General features: G+C 44.5%; 1 protein-coding gene across 3 annotated transcripts in view; it reads left to right on the forward strand.

The window, feature by feature from the left end:
- LOC126518342 (membralin) overlaps positions 1-16,816 on the forward strand; it is a 249,140-nt gene that overhangs the window by 162,192 nt on the left and 70,132 nt on the right. For all 3 annotated transcript variants that reach the window (XM_050168191.3, XM_055064431.2, XM_055064430.2), the window contains 2 exons: positions 6,024-6,134; positions 8,832-8,954. In XM_050168191.3, the coding sequence (XP_050024148.2) occupies positions 6,024-6,134; positions 8,832-8,954 (234 nt within the window). The remainder of the gene's footprint in view (positions 1-6,023; positions 6,135-8,831; positions 8,955-16,816) is intronic.

Here is a 16,816-nt window from a genome sequence, read left to right on the forward strand (position 1 = left end):
AAATACCTTGCGCTGCACTTTTCACTTTTTTTTAGCATGTTACCGTGAAGCTGTACTTGAAGTCAAAATTTGTGTATAACTCGTACCAAGATTTTTTTGTTTAATTCTCTTTCTGTTTTTACATGCGGGTGGTGTACCAGCAGAAGTATGGCGTTCAGCGCTGAAATTACTAACACGCTCTAGACTTGCCCGCTTGTTCTGTGTTGATGCCATTTGATCATTTATGTGCAGCGGAAAACAGAAATTAAGTGAAACTTATTTCATCACCACCTTTAGCTATGCTGAGTGATTGGTAGCAGAATCATTATAATCTGTATTTCTTGCAAATTCATTTCATGCTTCAGTGAGTGTGTGTGAAATAGCGCTGACATGTCATTTCATTTTTGTATGTGTGTGTGAACATAAGACTGATTAGGTTTAACATCCCGTAGGTGCTCTTAGTCTTTGAAGGAGTACAACTGTGTTAAGCGGCACATTACCATATTGACTGGCATGTCAGCGGATGCATCTCCATTTTTTTTTTAAATATGTGTGAAAGTTGGGGGTTGGTTTAGATTTGAGGATGCGATTTGGCCATAACCACCACACACTTAATGTCACCTCTCATGGCTTTAAGATTTGACATGAAACAATGTGAAACCTCCAGCCCAGCCTAACTTCAATGTCGAAAATAAGAATGTGCGCTGATGGCGCTAATAATGGGGCTATATTTTCAACTCTGCTGTGAAATGGATGGCTTTCACTGCTCCTCAGGAAGGTCGACACCACAAGCTTGAAAAAAAATGTTGCCTATTTTGCCAAGGTACAAAGATAAGCAGGAATCTTTTGTAACAATAGATAGTGCAAGCATTCTAGAGGTGCAGCGTCTCCATCATTCTAAGGGGAAGTGCGGATAGTGCACTGTTAGCTCTGTCGAAAAAAATTGGTGACAAAGTGGCCAGCAATGTTGATGGGGACTACAACGAGCAAACATTGCACATACCTGCAGCAAATGTTGAAAACCCGAATAAAGTGCACGTTCTTTGTGCAGTCGAATACCATTTCCTTTTTGTTTGACTTGCGTTTGAGGAAAGATTTTGTTTCATTATTTTCTGATCTTCGAAATTTCGGGGATCAGCCTAGAATCAAGGAGGGCCTATATTTGAGTACATGCAGTACTTGCCTTGATTTTTTGAAAACACTGAACATGTTGGAAAACAAGTGTTTCACTTTCTGTCTTTCTGGATGGCAACCACTGCAACCAGTGGTGGCTTAGTGGCTGTGCTGTTCTGTTGACAAGCATGAGGTCATGGGTTCGGTTCTCAGCCATAGCTGCCACATTCCTGGAGGGGGTTGAATACAAGAATACTTGTGTACCACGGTTTTGTCCATGTTACCATGTTACCCTGTTACCATGTTAAAGAACCCTAATTTGTTAAAAGTGAGCCAGAGCCCTCAGCTACGGCATCCCTCATAGCCTACTGCGCAGCTTTGTTCGAACAAAAGTGACATTTTTTTGTTCACCCTCAGCAGCAGAAGACTATAAGCACTGGGAAATAGGGAGTAAGTCATTAAGGACAAAACAAGCCCCTTCTTCGATTTTGGTTTTATTTGAACAAATCTATCATAAATTATTCAAGGTTCAATACTTTCAGGAGGAAGCCCAAGAGTGAAAATTGAGGCACAGGCACCTGTCAAAATTTGTTTGGAACAAAACAGTTAATTTTCAAAGTAGTATAAGAAAATGGTGTGTTATGTAAAAGATAAGGTTGCTTAAGCAAATGGGCAAATAACAGTACCTTCCATTTCTGGTATGGAGTGACTAGCATGTGGTTATTACATAAGGTGAACTGAGAAGTGCAAATGCTTCTTCAGTGATGATCCAAAGCAGTGCAAAGAGAGTATTTTCAAGAATAAGTCTAAATCATTCCGAATGGAAGTGCTACTTAATCACACAGTCTGTTTCCTGTAATATATATGGAGTGCTTCCAGAGCTAAGTTATTTGATGAGATTGACCTCACACTACTATTTGCATTGATCATGTAGTAGTTGGGAAAGGTGTCGGTGTAAGCATGGATTGAGAAATGTTGCGCAGGGTGAGGAATTTATGCTCATGAAGTATTGCTTTGTGAGGAGAAAAATTGTGTGCCATTTTAGCTTTCTAACACTGTATCTTTTTAATTTCTGTCTTATATTTTGCTCTTTCTGGAAAAGACCTGCTATCTTGTCGCTGCATACTGTGACATTCGCTTGCCTGCTTGTCATTCTAGAATGCCCACATCTTTAATTACATAACAGTTATTGGGCAGATTGCTGCCGGAAAACGCAAGAGTAAGTGGTTTGGTGCAGACCATTAAAAAAAAATTAAATTATGGGGTTTTACGTGCCAAAACCACTTTCTGATTATGAGGCACGCCGTAGTGGGGGACTCCAGAAATTTTGACCACCTGGGGTTCTTTAACGTGCACCTAAATCTAAGTGCACGGGTGTTTTCGCATTTCGCCCCCATCGAAATGCGGCCGCCGTGGCCGGGATTCGACCCCGCGACCTCGTGCTCAGCAGCCCAACACCATAGCCACTGAGCAACCACGGCGGGTGCAGACCATTAAATGAACAATGAGGCATATGGGAGGAAGCATGGAACTGTAATATGGTCAAGTAGAGATAAATCATTTTGCTTTTTCATTGAACGTTGGGGCAGTAAGCAGGCATGATGCCTGCTTTTTGAATGTTCAAGATGTACAGAATAGAAAAAGCATATGTGCATGACATATATGTTGCATGTAAATATGTTTTTTCATATGATATATGATGCCAGCCAAGGAAAGCAGAAAGGGAGTTCTTATTTTTTTAAATTTCACTGTAGAATTATAAGTAAGGGTTAAGTTTGCAGTAACCTTTATAGGCATTATAAATAAATAGGGAAATGAAAGTGTAATAAAGGATGACTTGCCATGAGTGGGAATCAAACCCACTACCTCCAAATTATGTGTGTGGTTCTCTACAAATTGAGTTGAGTTATCTTTTATTCTACTTTTATTCACCTTTTTTTAATTAATAAAATGAAGTTTATAATGTATTTAACCCCTCATCATCAGTTCTACAGTAAAAAAAAATTAAACACATCTAATTTCCCCTGTGCATCTCTTTGCATCATTATCCATTGGCTTCAAATGGTTAGCAAAAATCAAACCCATTGTTTCCTGTGATTTTTTAACATTGTGTCTTGAGTGCATTGTGAGAAGAAACAATGTGTCATCAGTGAAACCTTATTGCCACAGTGAAAAATCATCATCATCATCATCAGCCTAGTTACGCCCACTGCAGCAAAGGCCTCTCCCATACTTCTCCAACTACCCCGGTCATGTACCAATTGTGGCCATGTTGTCCCTGCAAACTTCTTAGTCTCATCCGCCCACCTAACTTTCTGCCGCCCCCTACTACGCTTCCCTTCCCTTGGAATCCAGTCCGTAACCCTTTAAGTAGAACCCTTTTCGTAAGCCTCCAGGTTTCTGCCCCGTACGTGAGTACTGGTAAGACACAGCTGATATAAACTTTTCTCTTGAGGTATAATGGCAACCTGCTGTTCATGATCTGAGAATGCCTGCCAAATGCACCCCAGGCCATTCTTATTCTTCTGATTATTTCAGTCTCATGATCCGGATCCGCAGTCACTACCTGACCTAAGTAGATGCATTCCCTTACTACTTCCAGTGCCTCGCTACATATCGTAAACTGCTGTTCTCTTCCGAGACTGTTAAACATTAGTTTTCTGCAGATTAATTTTTAGACCCACCCTTCTGCTTTGTCTCTCCAGGTCAGTGAGCAAGCATTGCAATTGGTCCCCTGAGTTACTAAGCAAGGCAATATCATCAGCGAATCGCAAGTTGCTAAGGTATTCTCCATCAACTTTTATCCCCAATTCTTCCCACTCCAGGTCTCTGAATACCTCCTGTAAACATGCTGTGAATAGCATTGGAGATATCGTATCTCCCTGTCTGACGCCTTTCTTTATTGGGATTTTGTTGCTTTCTTTGTGGAGGATTACGGTGGCTGTGGAACCGCTATAGATATCTTCCAGTATCTTTACATATGGCTCATCTACACCCCGATTCCGTAGTGCCTTCATGACTGCTGAGGTTTCGACTGAATCAAATGCTTTTTCGTAATCAATGAAGGCTATATATAAGGGTTGGTTATATTCCGCACATTTCTCCATCACCTGATTGATAGTGTGAATGTGGTCTATTGTTGAGTAGCCTTTACGGAATCCTGCCTGGTCCTTTGGTTGACAGAAATCTAAGGTATTCCTGATGGTATTTGCGATTACCTTAGTAAATACTTTGTAGGCAACGGACAGTAAGCTGATCGGTCTATAATTTTTCAAGTCTTTGGCGTCCCCTTTCTTATGGATTAGGATTATGTTAGCGTTCTTCCAAGATTCCGGTACGTTCGAGGTCATGAGGCATTGTGTATATAGGGCGGCCAATCTTTCTAGGACAGTGTTGCCACCATCCTTCAACAAATCTGCTGTTACCTGATCCTCCCCAGCTGCCTTCCCCCTTTGCATAGCTCCCAAGGCGTTCTTTACCTCTTCCGGTGTTACTTGTGGGATTTCAAGTTCCTCTAGCCTATTCTCTCTCACCTTATCGTCGTGGGTGTTGCTGGTACTGTATAAATCTCTATAAAACTCTTCAGCCACTTGAACTATCTCATCCATATTAGTAACGATATTGCCAGCTTTGTCTCTTAATGCACACGTCTGATTCTTGCCTATTCCTAGTTTCTTCTTCACTGCTTTTAGGCTTCCTCCTTTCCTGAGAGCCTGTTCAATTCTATCCGTGTTATAGTTCCTTATGTCCGCTGTCTTACGCTTGTTGATTAACTTAGAAAGTTCTGCCAGTTCTATTCTAGCTGTAGGGTTAGAGGCTTTCATACGTTGGCGTTTCTTGATCAGATCTTTCATCTCCTGCGATAGCTTACTGGTTTCCTGTTTAACGGCGGTACCACCGACTTCTATTGCGCACTCCTTAATGATGCCCATAAGATTGTCGTTCATTGCTTCAACACAATGGTCCTCTTCCTGGGTTAAAGCCGAATACCTGTTCTGTAGCTTGATCCGGAATTCCTCTAGTTTCCCTCTTACCGCTAACTTATTGATTGGCTTCTTGTGTACCAGTTTCTTCCGTTCCCTCCTCAAGTCAAGGCTAATTCAAGTTCTTACCATCCTATGGTCACTGCAGCGCACCTTGCCGAGCACGTCTACATATTGTATGATCCCAGGGTTCGCGCAGAGTATGAAGTCGATTTCATTTCTAGTCTCACCATTCGGGCTCCTCCACGTCCACTTTCGGCCAACCCACTTGCGGAAAAAGGTATTCATTATCCGCATATTATTCTGTTCTGCAAACTCTACTAATAACTCTCCTCTGCTATTCCTAGAGCCTATGCCATATTCCCCCACTGACTTGTCTCCGGCCTGCTTCTTGCCTACCCTGGCATTGAAATCGCCCATCAGTATACTGTATTTTGTTTTGACTTTACCCATCGCCGATTCCACGTCTTCATAGAAGCTTTCGACTTCCTGGTCATCATGACTAGATGTAGGGGCATAGACCTGTACAACCTTCATTTTGTACCTCTTATTAAGTTTCACAAGACATGCCACCCTCTCGTTAATGCTATAGAATTCCTGTATGTTACCAGCTATGTTCTTATTAATCAGGAATCCGACTCCTAGTTCTCGTCGCTCTGCTAAGCCCCGGTAGCACAGGACGTGCCCGGTTTTTAGCAGTGTATATGCTTCTTTTGGCCTCCTAACTTCACTGAGCCCTATTATATCCCATTTACTGCCCTCTAATTCCTCCAATAGCACTGCTAGACTCGCCTCACTAGATAATGTTCTAGCGTTAAACGTTGCCAGGTTCATATTGCAATGACGGCCTGTAACCATGGTTAATTCAGTGCAAACAGCTTTGCCATTCAGTCTTAAGTGTGGCCATTGTTACATTTTTGTTTTTCTTGCGTCTCATGTTTTCTGCAGTGTGGCCTCAGGATGAGTACATAGTTGAGTACTCCCTGGAGTACGGACTCCTCAGGCTCAGCCCAGCAACACGTCAGAAGCTGAACATCTCCGTCAAGATTGTCACGCTTGGTGAGCTGCCCCGCCAGTATGCCTGCATGAGTTGTGAGATTTGTTACACAGTATGTAGTTGAACGGGGCCATGGTGCCCAAGAAAGCAGCTTTCAGGTAGAAAGCCCTTCTCCCAAATAGGAACCTGCATTAGAGATGATTGTGCACTGTCCTTTTTAGTAAAATATGGTCGCCTAGGCAAATTTGGTGAAAAGTCATTGTGGGGGAAAAAAGAAAGAAAAGTGAAAATGTGAAAGCGAACAGAATAGACTGATTGCCTCACATGTTCAGCATGTGACAAGACATACACGGGCTAGGGGGTTTTAATAACAGGTGCATGCCTAAAGGAACACATACAGTAGCACACGTAGCTTTGTGCCTTACTATGAGAGCATAACTGTTTCGTATCGGAACTGCAGTCAAGCATTGTGTGAAATCGGGAAAGCAGCCCATACTGAAACAAAGGGTAATGCGTGTGTGACTTCTGCTTCATGGGTTGATAGATTTGATTTGTTAATCAACACATGCCCATTTCTTTGAAACATAGAAGCACAATAATTTTGCTCACTCAAGGGCTTTTCATTTTACTTTCCTATTGTTGACTAGTTTCCATAATTGTATGCAGTCTGCATTGCATATAATGAAAAACTTCAGTTGCAAGTAAGTGCCGACGTCATCCATATTTTTTCTCATCCTTGTCAGTCCTAACTATGCCTTTCTTTTGCTTTGACTAAACATTAGTAATCAAGAAACACAGAACACAGTGTGCATGAAATGCTTGATGTAGCAAAAGTATAATCAGTGACAAGTCAAGAATGCAGGAGAGGCTGCTGTTACAAAAGAGTGCTGTTTCCACTTTCCTGCTTTCCAACTGGATAGAAAGAGTTTCCTAGCATATTGTGTTGACGGGGTAAAATAATGTGCTCACGCCTCAGCATTAAAGGGGCCATGACATGGTCATCCAACTATTCTCCGTTTATCATTGCTGACCAAAAGTAGAGGGGCCAATGTGGTCATACAAGAGAAAAAACAATCATCTTGTGCACACATTTTAAACTGAAATTTCAATTTGATGTAGCTGCCTCGAAGCCCGTCGTACTAACAGCAACTGTCATATTAGGATGGCTTGTGTGACGTCGAGAAGTGTGGGGCCATCACTGTTTCGTGCACTCTGAAGCATCCCAAAATCAGTTGTGCGCTGTGCCAAACTCCTTTTGCTCTGCACACTGCAACACCTAACGCTGAAGCAAGATCATCGACATTGCATTGTGTCCATAATTCTTTTACTCGCTTGAGAAAAAGAGCACAAACCAGAGAATGTCTGTGGAAACTATCTTGGGCTGACTCTCGAGATGCGCGTGCGAAAATGACACTATGTGTATGCTGCGCTCGTTTACCCCGCAGAATGCACTTCACTTCTTCATTCTTCAGTGTTGCCAAGCTGCCGTGCAGTTCAACAGCAATAGAAAATATTAAAATGCAAATTTTGTACCTCACTGAATGTGCTTAGGTTTTGCCAGCTTTCTGTGGGATGTACATTGTATAACATGCAATGCATGATTCATTATTGGAAATGTGTTGTGACAACCGCTTTAAGCAACAGATACTGCATTCAGGCATTCACAGCCAAGAGTAAATGGTGGCTTGGATGCTAAGGAAATGTGCTGTGTGAATGTAGCACGAGACTTGGAGAGCAGCTGCAGTGAAGGCACACAGCACCAAGTAGGCCACACGGACATATATCTACATATACGTCAGCAATTGCAAAAGATTGCGGGTGCCTCATCTTGAAAGTGTTCTGGTGCTCAACCAACAAATGCTACAGATGTGCATCCATGGAGAGAATGATTGCCGAGGCAATGTTAGTTACAAGGAAACACATGCAAGCACATACTGTGTGTCCCAGCCAACATTAACCAAGCTGTCCAAAGAAACACAATGCAAAATATGGATGTAAAAGCACTATGGTGTGTCATCATGAGAGGTCTGATGACTGATCACTGTAAGTCTTAAATCATGTCTTGTCCCATGATATTGTAATCTCTTTTTTTGTTGAACAGCTTGGGTAACGTTAGCTGGGACAATCCATATAGAGAGCCGGCGAGCAAGTAACAGTGATTTGCGGTCATGTAAACAGGTCACAAATTCACACCCACCGTGGTGGTGTAGTGGCTGCATCGTGCTGTTAAGCTCGAGGACATGGGATCAAATCTTGGCTATGGCAGCCGCATTTCGAGGGGTATGAAATGCAAAAAATGCCTCTGTGCTGTGCATTGGGTGCATGTCAAAGAACCCCAAGTGGTCAAAATGAATCCAGAGGTCCCACTACGCCATGCCTCATAATCATGTTGTGGTTTACGTAAAACCTCAGAATTAAATTTTTAGTCACAAATTCACAAGTGCAAATACCACCAGATGATTAATGAATTATTACTGGTGTACATATATGAACTCCTTTTAAGGTGCATTTGCTCCTGCGCTCTTGACCTATCCCTGATGGTAGCATGTCACTGTCTGCATGACAAAAAAAAAAAAAGTAATTTTTAAGGTTATGTTTCTTGTGCTTTCTGCATGAATTATGTGTGCATGAAGCTAACTTAAGAAAGCAGCAAGTGAATGCCTCGGCAGTCGATCTCTGATTAACCTATATGTCGTCACCTTTTTTTTGTTTCTTTCTTTTTCTCTTCCCTTTCGTTTTTGTGCATTGCCTCATTCCAGATCCAGCCAAGGATGGCTGTTTCGGTGACTGGTTCAGCCGGTTTCTCCTGGACGGCTTTCTGGGCTACGATGACGTTCTCATGGCGAGTCTGAAGAACCTTGCCGAGCGTGAGGAAAACAAAGGTATGCCCTTCATTAATTTTATTATTATTGCTGAGCACTCAAGGGATGCATTTTGAATTTAAGATGAGAATGAAAACAGTGGCGTATTTTTTTTTTAAGCATACAACTGCATGCTAGATGGTGTGGCATAGCAAAAGTACTTAAGTATCTTGAGGCTCTAGATTCTATGAGGTTAATAGAATGTGCCTGATGGCCACATGCCACTACCCTGCTTCAAACGGGAGGCTTGTGTCATCGCCATCATCATCATCATCATGCACATCTCTGTACTAATACAAATATGTGGAGCAAAGGCACACCATAATTGCGTTCTTGCATATGTTAGTTCATCACCGTTAGTGTGATGCTTTTCAGGAGGGAGCAGCAGATGTGGCTACTGGTCAGCGGTACTTTTTGATGCTGTAGTGCCTCCATATATATATTAAGTGAATTTGTCAGCGTGAACACCACTTGAACTTTTGAAGCTATCTGTAATGAATGCCTAATGTTTTCTATCTTTTGAGGACAATAAATTTGCAAATCGTAGAACATTGTTCTTGAAGCTAAGTTGTGAGGAGTAATACAAATGAGGGGGTCATATTTTGTAAAATATTTTCTATTTGCACTTTTTTTTTCTTTTGTTCCGCATGGCTGCACCTACTGAGGATGTGCTGCATGGTGCTGTTAATAAGCAAGGGACAAAAAGTGAATTAAACAGAAATAGAATACTTGGCCCCTGGTTTTGGTTTCTCTCTTTTTGTTCCCAGCAATGTTTCTGCGGGTGTTCGCACCTGGACGACTGCTATACTACTTCTATTAGTACTGACACTCGACTTCATTGAGTCTGATACAGCAATGCCCTTTTTCTAATGTAGCAAGGGCTCTGCAAATCATCATCAGCAATTTCTGCGACGAGCAGTTGCCCTAAGAACTTATCGCACTCTGGTGTGTTTGATTAGGCACGGTAAGCCCCTTTTTGCAAAATTTAGGGCAACGAGCAAGTGAAGTGCTTTGGATATAAGTGCACTTGGGAATGTAGGGATTTGTGAACTGGACCATCAATTTCGAATGGATCCACAGAATGCATTCTGTATTTCCACATAACGTCAGAGTGTTAAATGGGAAAATGCAGAAGCGTTACAAGTGCTTAGATTGATGGCTGAAAAGCATTTCTCAAGCCAGTACACCAGCTTCCATATTGCAAAAAGATGAAATTTTTCTGGTCACACCCTGAGGCATACGTGCACCATTTTGCCGGCTTCCTCCTCCCTTTTAAACCCTCGAGCCACATTAGTGTCTCAGTGGTGCGAATGGATAATAGACCCTAGGAGCAAGTTCTTTGATTGTACATGGGTTCTCCATACTGGTTCCTTGTTCTTTTGGGAACAGCGTGCATGAGATGTTGTGTCCTCTAGCTGCCTCCTCACACCTCTCAGAAAGAAAGTCGCAGTTTGCCCCAAGGTGTAAAGCAGTGATGACAATGGCTACTGAAGTACAGTTAAACCTGGATATAATGAACTTCAATATAACAAAATCCTTGATGTAACGAAGTATTTAACTTTTCATAACCTCTTGTCTGTAGAACACCATGTAATTAGAACCTCAATATAACGAAGTGTGTTTGTATGCGACTTCAATGTAATGAAATTTCGCTTCTGCAGCAAAGGAATGCCGAGACGATAAATGGAAACTTGCGCAGGCACAGATGGTCAGGTGATTTGATGGAATTACAAGCGGCCGCTTGCAAACGCACCTTTCAAATCGTGTGCGTCGCAGCAAGAGCGACCCGTTAGAAGAGCAACCCCGCCGAAGTGAAGCCGCATCATGTTGCATATAAAGTCCAGTGCGATAGGATCCTATCGTGCCCCGTGCACTTTGTGCTTCAGGTGCGAGTGAAAGTGCAAGGGTAAGAAAGATAGTGACTTCATGCACGAGTGCCACCTCCCCACACGAGCAAAGGGAAAGAGGGGAGAATGGAGCTCGATCACAGTAACACAATCAAGCGTGCGCAAGGGGCGGGGCGGGGCGGAGGGTAAGTTGGCGCACGTTGTGATTTCTGGCACGCGGCTCGGCCGTGGCTGCTCAAGGCTGCAAGCGCGGCTGAGTGCGTATGCAGCCGTGCACCCTGCTGTAGAGGCATGCCTGCCACATGTACAAAGAGTGGGTGTGCCGAGGTGGCGTGACATCATGTAAGCTATCTTCCCGCGCGTTTAGTATTGAAGGTTGCGTAATCTTGAGTTTCGGTGATCCATTGGAGCGAGAGGCAGATGAAGCATTCGCTCCCTGCTGCCCGCGCTTTTCATGATAGCGTCGTGCCAGTGTGGGCGACACTATCAGCTGCGGGGGCGGAGTGCACGCGAGAGCGTGGCTGGCTTCACTTAATTCGTATCGTCTATTGAAGATATCTTCAACCTGGCATGAAACCATATCATTCGTCTCAGACTCCCAAATTCATCAAAATTATTGTTTTTGCATTCAAATTTGCTTGCTTTCATTGCCCGATGATTCGGAAAATTCTGCAGCCCCTTTCCATGCAAGAAAAATCAATCGGCGACTGTACTTACTTGTATAAAAAGTCGAATTTCAATACAACGAAATTTCGACATGATGAAGCAAATTGCCGTTTTTACGTACTTCATTATATCGAGATTTAACTGTATTACATATGGTAAGATTAGCAGTGTCTTGCTTGGTTTCATTTGCAGAAAACGTTTGAGTTCACGTGCAACTATTGCACTCCATGTTCGGTAGCAAAATAGCAGTGACCTGACATCATGGCATTGATGTGCCTGTACCACAGGCTCCACTGCCTTGTTGATCTTGAATGTTTATACGTATCGCGTTTGAAACCTGGAGTATGGCCATATAGTCATCCCTGAGCACAGACTACTGTGGTGCATTGCTTACACTCTCTTGACACGCAACTTTTGCTTGCCAAATATGGGAGCCAAAGCAGCCTGCTTAGAGTGGTGACATCAACCCTTCTTCTAACTTGGTCCAGTTTTTGCACTGTAGGTCACTCATTGACTTGACCATTAGCGTGTGCTGGTATTGAGTGAACCAGGTGCAATCTCAAAATACCTCCTCTGCCTCACAGAGGCCTCGTGCTTCCCTTCTTGACAATAAGGCACTTCCAGCCTATAAATTTCTCACTTCACTGCCCTGAAGCTAGGCCTTGAACGCACCTCCAGAAGACTGCAAATTTGGTGACTCGGACTTGGGTTCTGAAACAATTATTTTTACCACTCTCTGTCTCTCTTTCTCTGGCGCTTCATCTCTTGTATCCTGTACAATACTTCTCTTTTACTTTCAGTCGATCTGGAAGCTTTGTTTCACTTAGTGCTGCAGGTTTCATAACTTCTTTCAACCTTGGTGCTGGCTTATGACTGCTTCTGTGCACTCCTGTGTACAGTGGATGCCCATGGAGAAAGGAGTATTATTTGAGAGGGGAATCTGTCCAGCTTCCCGCAGGGGCGTCTGCGTCAGCAGGCGTTTGGTGTGTTGCGACACCACGGACCCGAGCACACGAGGGTTGGACCCTCCCGCGTGTAGCCGTGCGCGGCTTAGCCGTGTCCGGGGAAAGGGGGATCCTGGGGGTTGAGCCGATGCCGGGTGTTTGGACCTTTAAGGCCCCCCGGCGGAGGCAACACACTTCTTTGGCCTCTGCTTCACGTAGACGGCACCCCCGGACTGACCCACCCGGGGGAAATCGGTAGTTGCCTTTTCCTGTCTCTCTCTCCCTCCAGCCTTCGCCTTTCTCTCACTTTTCATCTTTCCTGTCTTCTCCTCCCTTCCGCTTACTTCCATAGTTTCCAGGCAGCAAGGGTTAACCTTGTGTGATTAACCAACCTAGGTTATTTCATATTTGGTTATAGTGATGACGTACAGCTGGCGTTTACAGGACCTGTTCTTACAGTCTCTGTAGCGTCCCCTTGTAGGACTCCATGGTGGGTGGCTGGCGTTATCGCCGAAAATTCAATTCCTTTATGGCAACATCCTTCCCTCCACTTCCTGATCGCCCTCAGAAAAGAGGGCGCACCGATGATTTATTCCAGTTTTTTGGTCGACAAAAAGAATCCTTCCCTCGTTTTCACGTGATCCACTCTGAAAAACCAGCTAAACAAGTGCGAACAATCTCCCCGTTCCTTGTATCTAAGTCTCTTACCGAAGTTTTTGGTCCAGGATATAAGGTGTCGAGGATGGCTAGCGGAGACCTCCTCCTGGAGCTCCGCGATCAGAAGCAATTTGAAAAACTGCCTCAGCTAGTATCATTTGGGGAGACCCAAGTAGTAGTAACCCCGCACCGCACGATGAATACTTCCCGTGGCGTTGTCTCGGACGATGATTTGTTGGAGCTCTCTGAGGCTGAGCTCTTGGAGGGCTTCAGCGAACAGAATGTCATAAATGTCAAAAGGATCAAGATAAGGCGAGACAGTAAAGAAATTCCGACCAAACACCTAATACTCACCTTCAATTCAAGTGTCCTGCCCGAGTCAATCGAGGCCGGGTACATCAAGCTTCGTGTACGTCCGTATGTGCCAAATCCCTTGAGATGTTTCAAATGCCAACGTTTTGGCCACAGCTCGCAGAGCTGCCGAGGCCGCCAAACATGCGCCAAATGCAGTGCCCTTGAACACGCAACTGAAGAATGTAAGAACTCTCTACACTGTGTAAACTGTGATGGGGATCACGCCGCGTACTCACGGTCGTGCCCATCCTGGAAGAAAGAAAAAGAAATCGTAACGATCAAAGTGAAAGAGAATATCTCATTTAAGGAGGCACGCAGGCGGGTTGCATACCTGCCAAAGAAAAGCTTTGCCGAAGTGGCGCGTCAGGGGGCAGCGTCACAACGGCCTCCGGCGGCTGTCCGACCCACAAGCAGTGAGTCGGCAGTCACGCCATCTGCCCCCGCGACGGTTGCAGCTAGCGCTGCTCCGTCAACCGAGGAGAAGGAACCATCGACCCCGAAGGAGGGCGCAGCTGAGGCTGCCTCAACTTCCGAGGTTCCTTCATGCGCTGGCAACGGCCGGCGTAGCCAAATCCCTCTGGGAGCTCCATCGACCTCCGGGCTGGTGGGCGCAGGGGTCTTGCCCTCCAAGGCGGGACTCCCTCTGAAATCTTCCCGCTCGCAAGAGCACGTGTCCGGCGCCTCACAAGAGGCAATGGACACTACACCCATCCTCAAGGCGCACCAAGCGCCTAAGGAGCGGCGAGGCTCCCTCGAACGCTCCAGAAAGAACAAAACCCCTATTACAGGGCCTCGAAAGGGTTCTGTAATCTAAGGCATCCCGTCCGTTTCCGTAAACACAGCACCAATTTATTTTAAATATGGATACACAAATCATTCAATGGAACATTAGAGGTCTCCTTACAAACCTTGATGATTTGCAAGAACTCATCCACAAACATAATCCAAAAGTGCTGTGTTTACAGGAAACACATTTAAAATCCAGACACGCAAACTTTCTCCGTACGTATGTTACGTTTCGTAAAGATCGCGATGATGCCATCGCATCATCGGGTGGTGTTGCGATTCTCACACATAAAAGTATAGCATGTCAACCTTTACAGCTTCGAACGCCCCTTGAAGCAGTGGCGGTGCGAGTTGTTCTGCTAGACAAACTCATCACTATTTGCTCGCTTTATATACCCCCACATTACAAATTAACTAAACATGAATTTCAGTCCTTTATAGATGAACTGCCAGAACCCTATGTTGTTCTTGGCGACTTCAATGCGCACAGCTCCCTGTGGGGCGACTCTCGTATAGATGCGCGAGGTCGTCTTGTTGAACAGTTCCTCTTCTCTTCTGGTGCATGCCTGCTGAATAAGAAGGCACCCACATATTATTCTCTCGCCAACAGAACATTTTCATCAATTGACCTCAGCCTAGTTTCCCCGTGTATGCTGCCTGAACTCGAATGGGAAGTTATGAACAATCCTTACGGGAGCGACCACTTCCCCATATTGATAAGAACATCTAAAGAAAACGAATGTCCTCCACAAGCTCCTAGGTGGAAGATAGACACAGCCGACTGGCAGAAATTTCGAGCTCTCTCTAGCATCTCATGGGCTGACCTGTCTTCTTTAGAAATCGATGCTGCTGTGGAGTACTTCACAGCCTTTATAATAGATGCCGCATCTAAATGCATACGTGAATTAAGCGGCTCGGCATGCAAACGGCATGTCCCGTGGTGGAACAATGAATGCAGAATCGCACGTAGGAATCAGAACAAAGCGTGGGAGATGCTACGCGCTTCGCCCACTGCCGAAAATCTTGTCAACTTTAAAAAAGTGAAATCCCAAGGTAGGAGAACCCGCCGACAGGCCAGAAGAGAAAGCTGGCAAAAGTATCTATCGAGTATTAACTCGTTTAGGGATGAGGCCAAAGCCTGGAACAGAGTTAATAGGATTAGAGGTAGGCAAACATACTCAGTCCCCCTGGTAAACACACAGGGCGATACACTGCAAGACCAGGCCAACTCACTCGGGGAGCACTTTGAGAGTGTATCAAGCTCAAATCATTATTCGCAATCCTTCCTAAAATATAAACAAATAGAAGAATGCAAGCCACTCATCAATAAATGCCGACAGAATGAACCGTACAATTGCCCTTTTAGTGCTGCCGAGTTGAAAGCTGCCTTGAGCGCATGCAAGAGTTCCGCACCAGGATCTGATAGAATCATGTATGAAATGCTCAAAAACTTACACAATGACACGCAACTTACACTACTCACACTTTTCAACACCATCTGGGATGCAGGGTACCTTCCAGCCACGTGGAAGGAAGCCATTGTAGTCCCTGTTTTGAAACAAGGCAAAGACCCTTCCTCAGTGGCAAGTTACCGCCCGATAGCCCTCACAAGTTGCATTTGTAAGGTGTTCGAAAAAATGATAAATCGGCGACTCATTCATTTCCTTGAACAGAGCAAAATGCTTGATCCTTATCAGTGCGGCTTCCGAGAAGGGCGCTCCACAACCGATCATCTCGTGCGTATTGAAGGGAATATCCGGGACGCATTTATACATAAACAGTTCTTCCTATCGATATTTCTCGATATGGAAAAGGCGTATGACACAACGTGGCGTTACGGAATCTTAAGAGACCTGTCAGAAATGGGCATCCACGGTAATATGTTTATTATAATAAAAAGCTATCTGTCAAATCGTACCTTCCGGGTAAAAGTCGGCAATGCACTCTCACGTCCTTTTACGCAAGAAACGGGTGTACCCCAAGGAGGCGTGCTCAGCTGCACGCTATTTATCGTGAAGATGAACACGCTTCGTGCTTCACTACCACCCGCCATTTTTTACTCTGTCTACGTGGACGACATTCAAATAGCTTTCAAATCTTGTAACCTCGCAGTCTGCGAGAGACAGGTACAGCATGGCCTGAACAAAGTGTCAATGTGGGCAGACAAGAATGGGTTTAAGATCAATCCTAACAAAAGCTCTTGTGTTCTTTTTACAAGAAAGAGAGGACTTATCCCAGATCCTTGCATAGAACTGCGTGGACAACAGATACCTGTAAACAAAGAACACAAATTTCTAGGTGTCATACTTGACTACAGACTCACCTTCGTCCCCCACATTAAACATCTCAAAGAAAAGTGTCTAAAAACAATGAACATAATCAAACTTCTATCCCAGACTACGTGGGGTAGTGACAGGAAATGCTTAATGAATCTCTATAAAAGCCTCATCCGATCACGACTAGACTATGGCGCCGTGATTTACCACTCTGCCGCCCCGAGCGCACTAAGGATGCTAGACCCAGTCCACCATCTAGGAATCCGACTGGCCACTGGCGCTTTCAGAACGAGTCCCATACAAAGTTTATATGTAGAATCAAATGAGTGGTCACTTCATCTGCAGAGAACATT

Source organism: Dermacentor andersoni, chromosome 11 (assembly GCF_023375885.2).
Source record: "Dermacentor andersoni chromosome 11, qqDerAnde1_hic_scaffold, whole genome shotgun sequence".
Classification (NCBI taxonomy): domain Eukaryota; kingdom Metazoa; phylum Arthropoda; class Arachnida; order Ixodida; family Ixodidae; genus Dermacentor; species Dermacentor andersoni.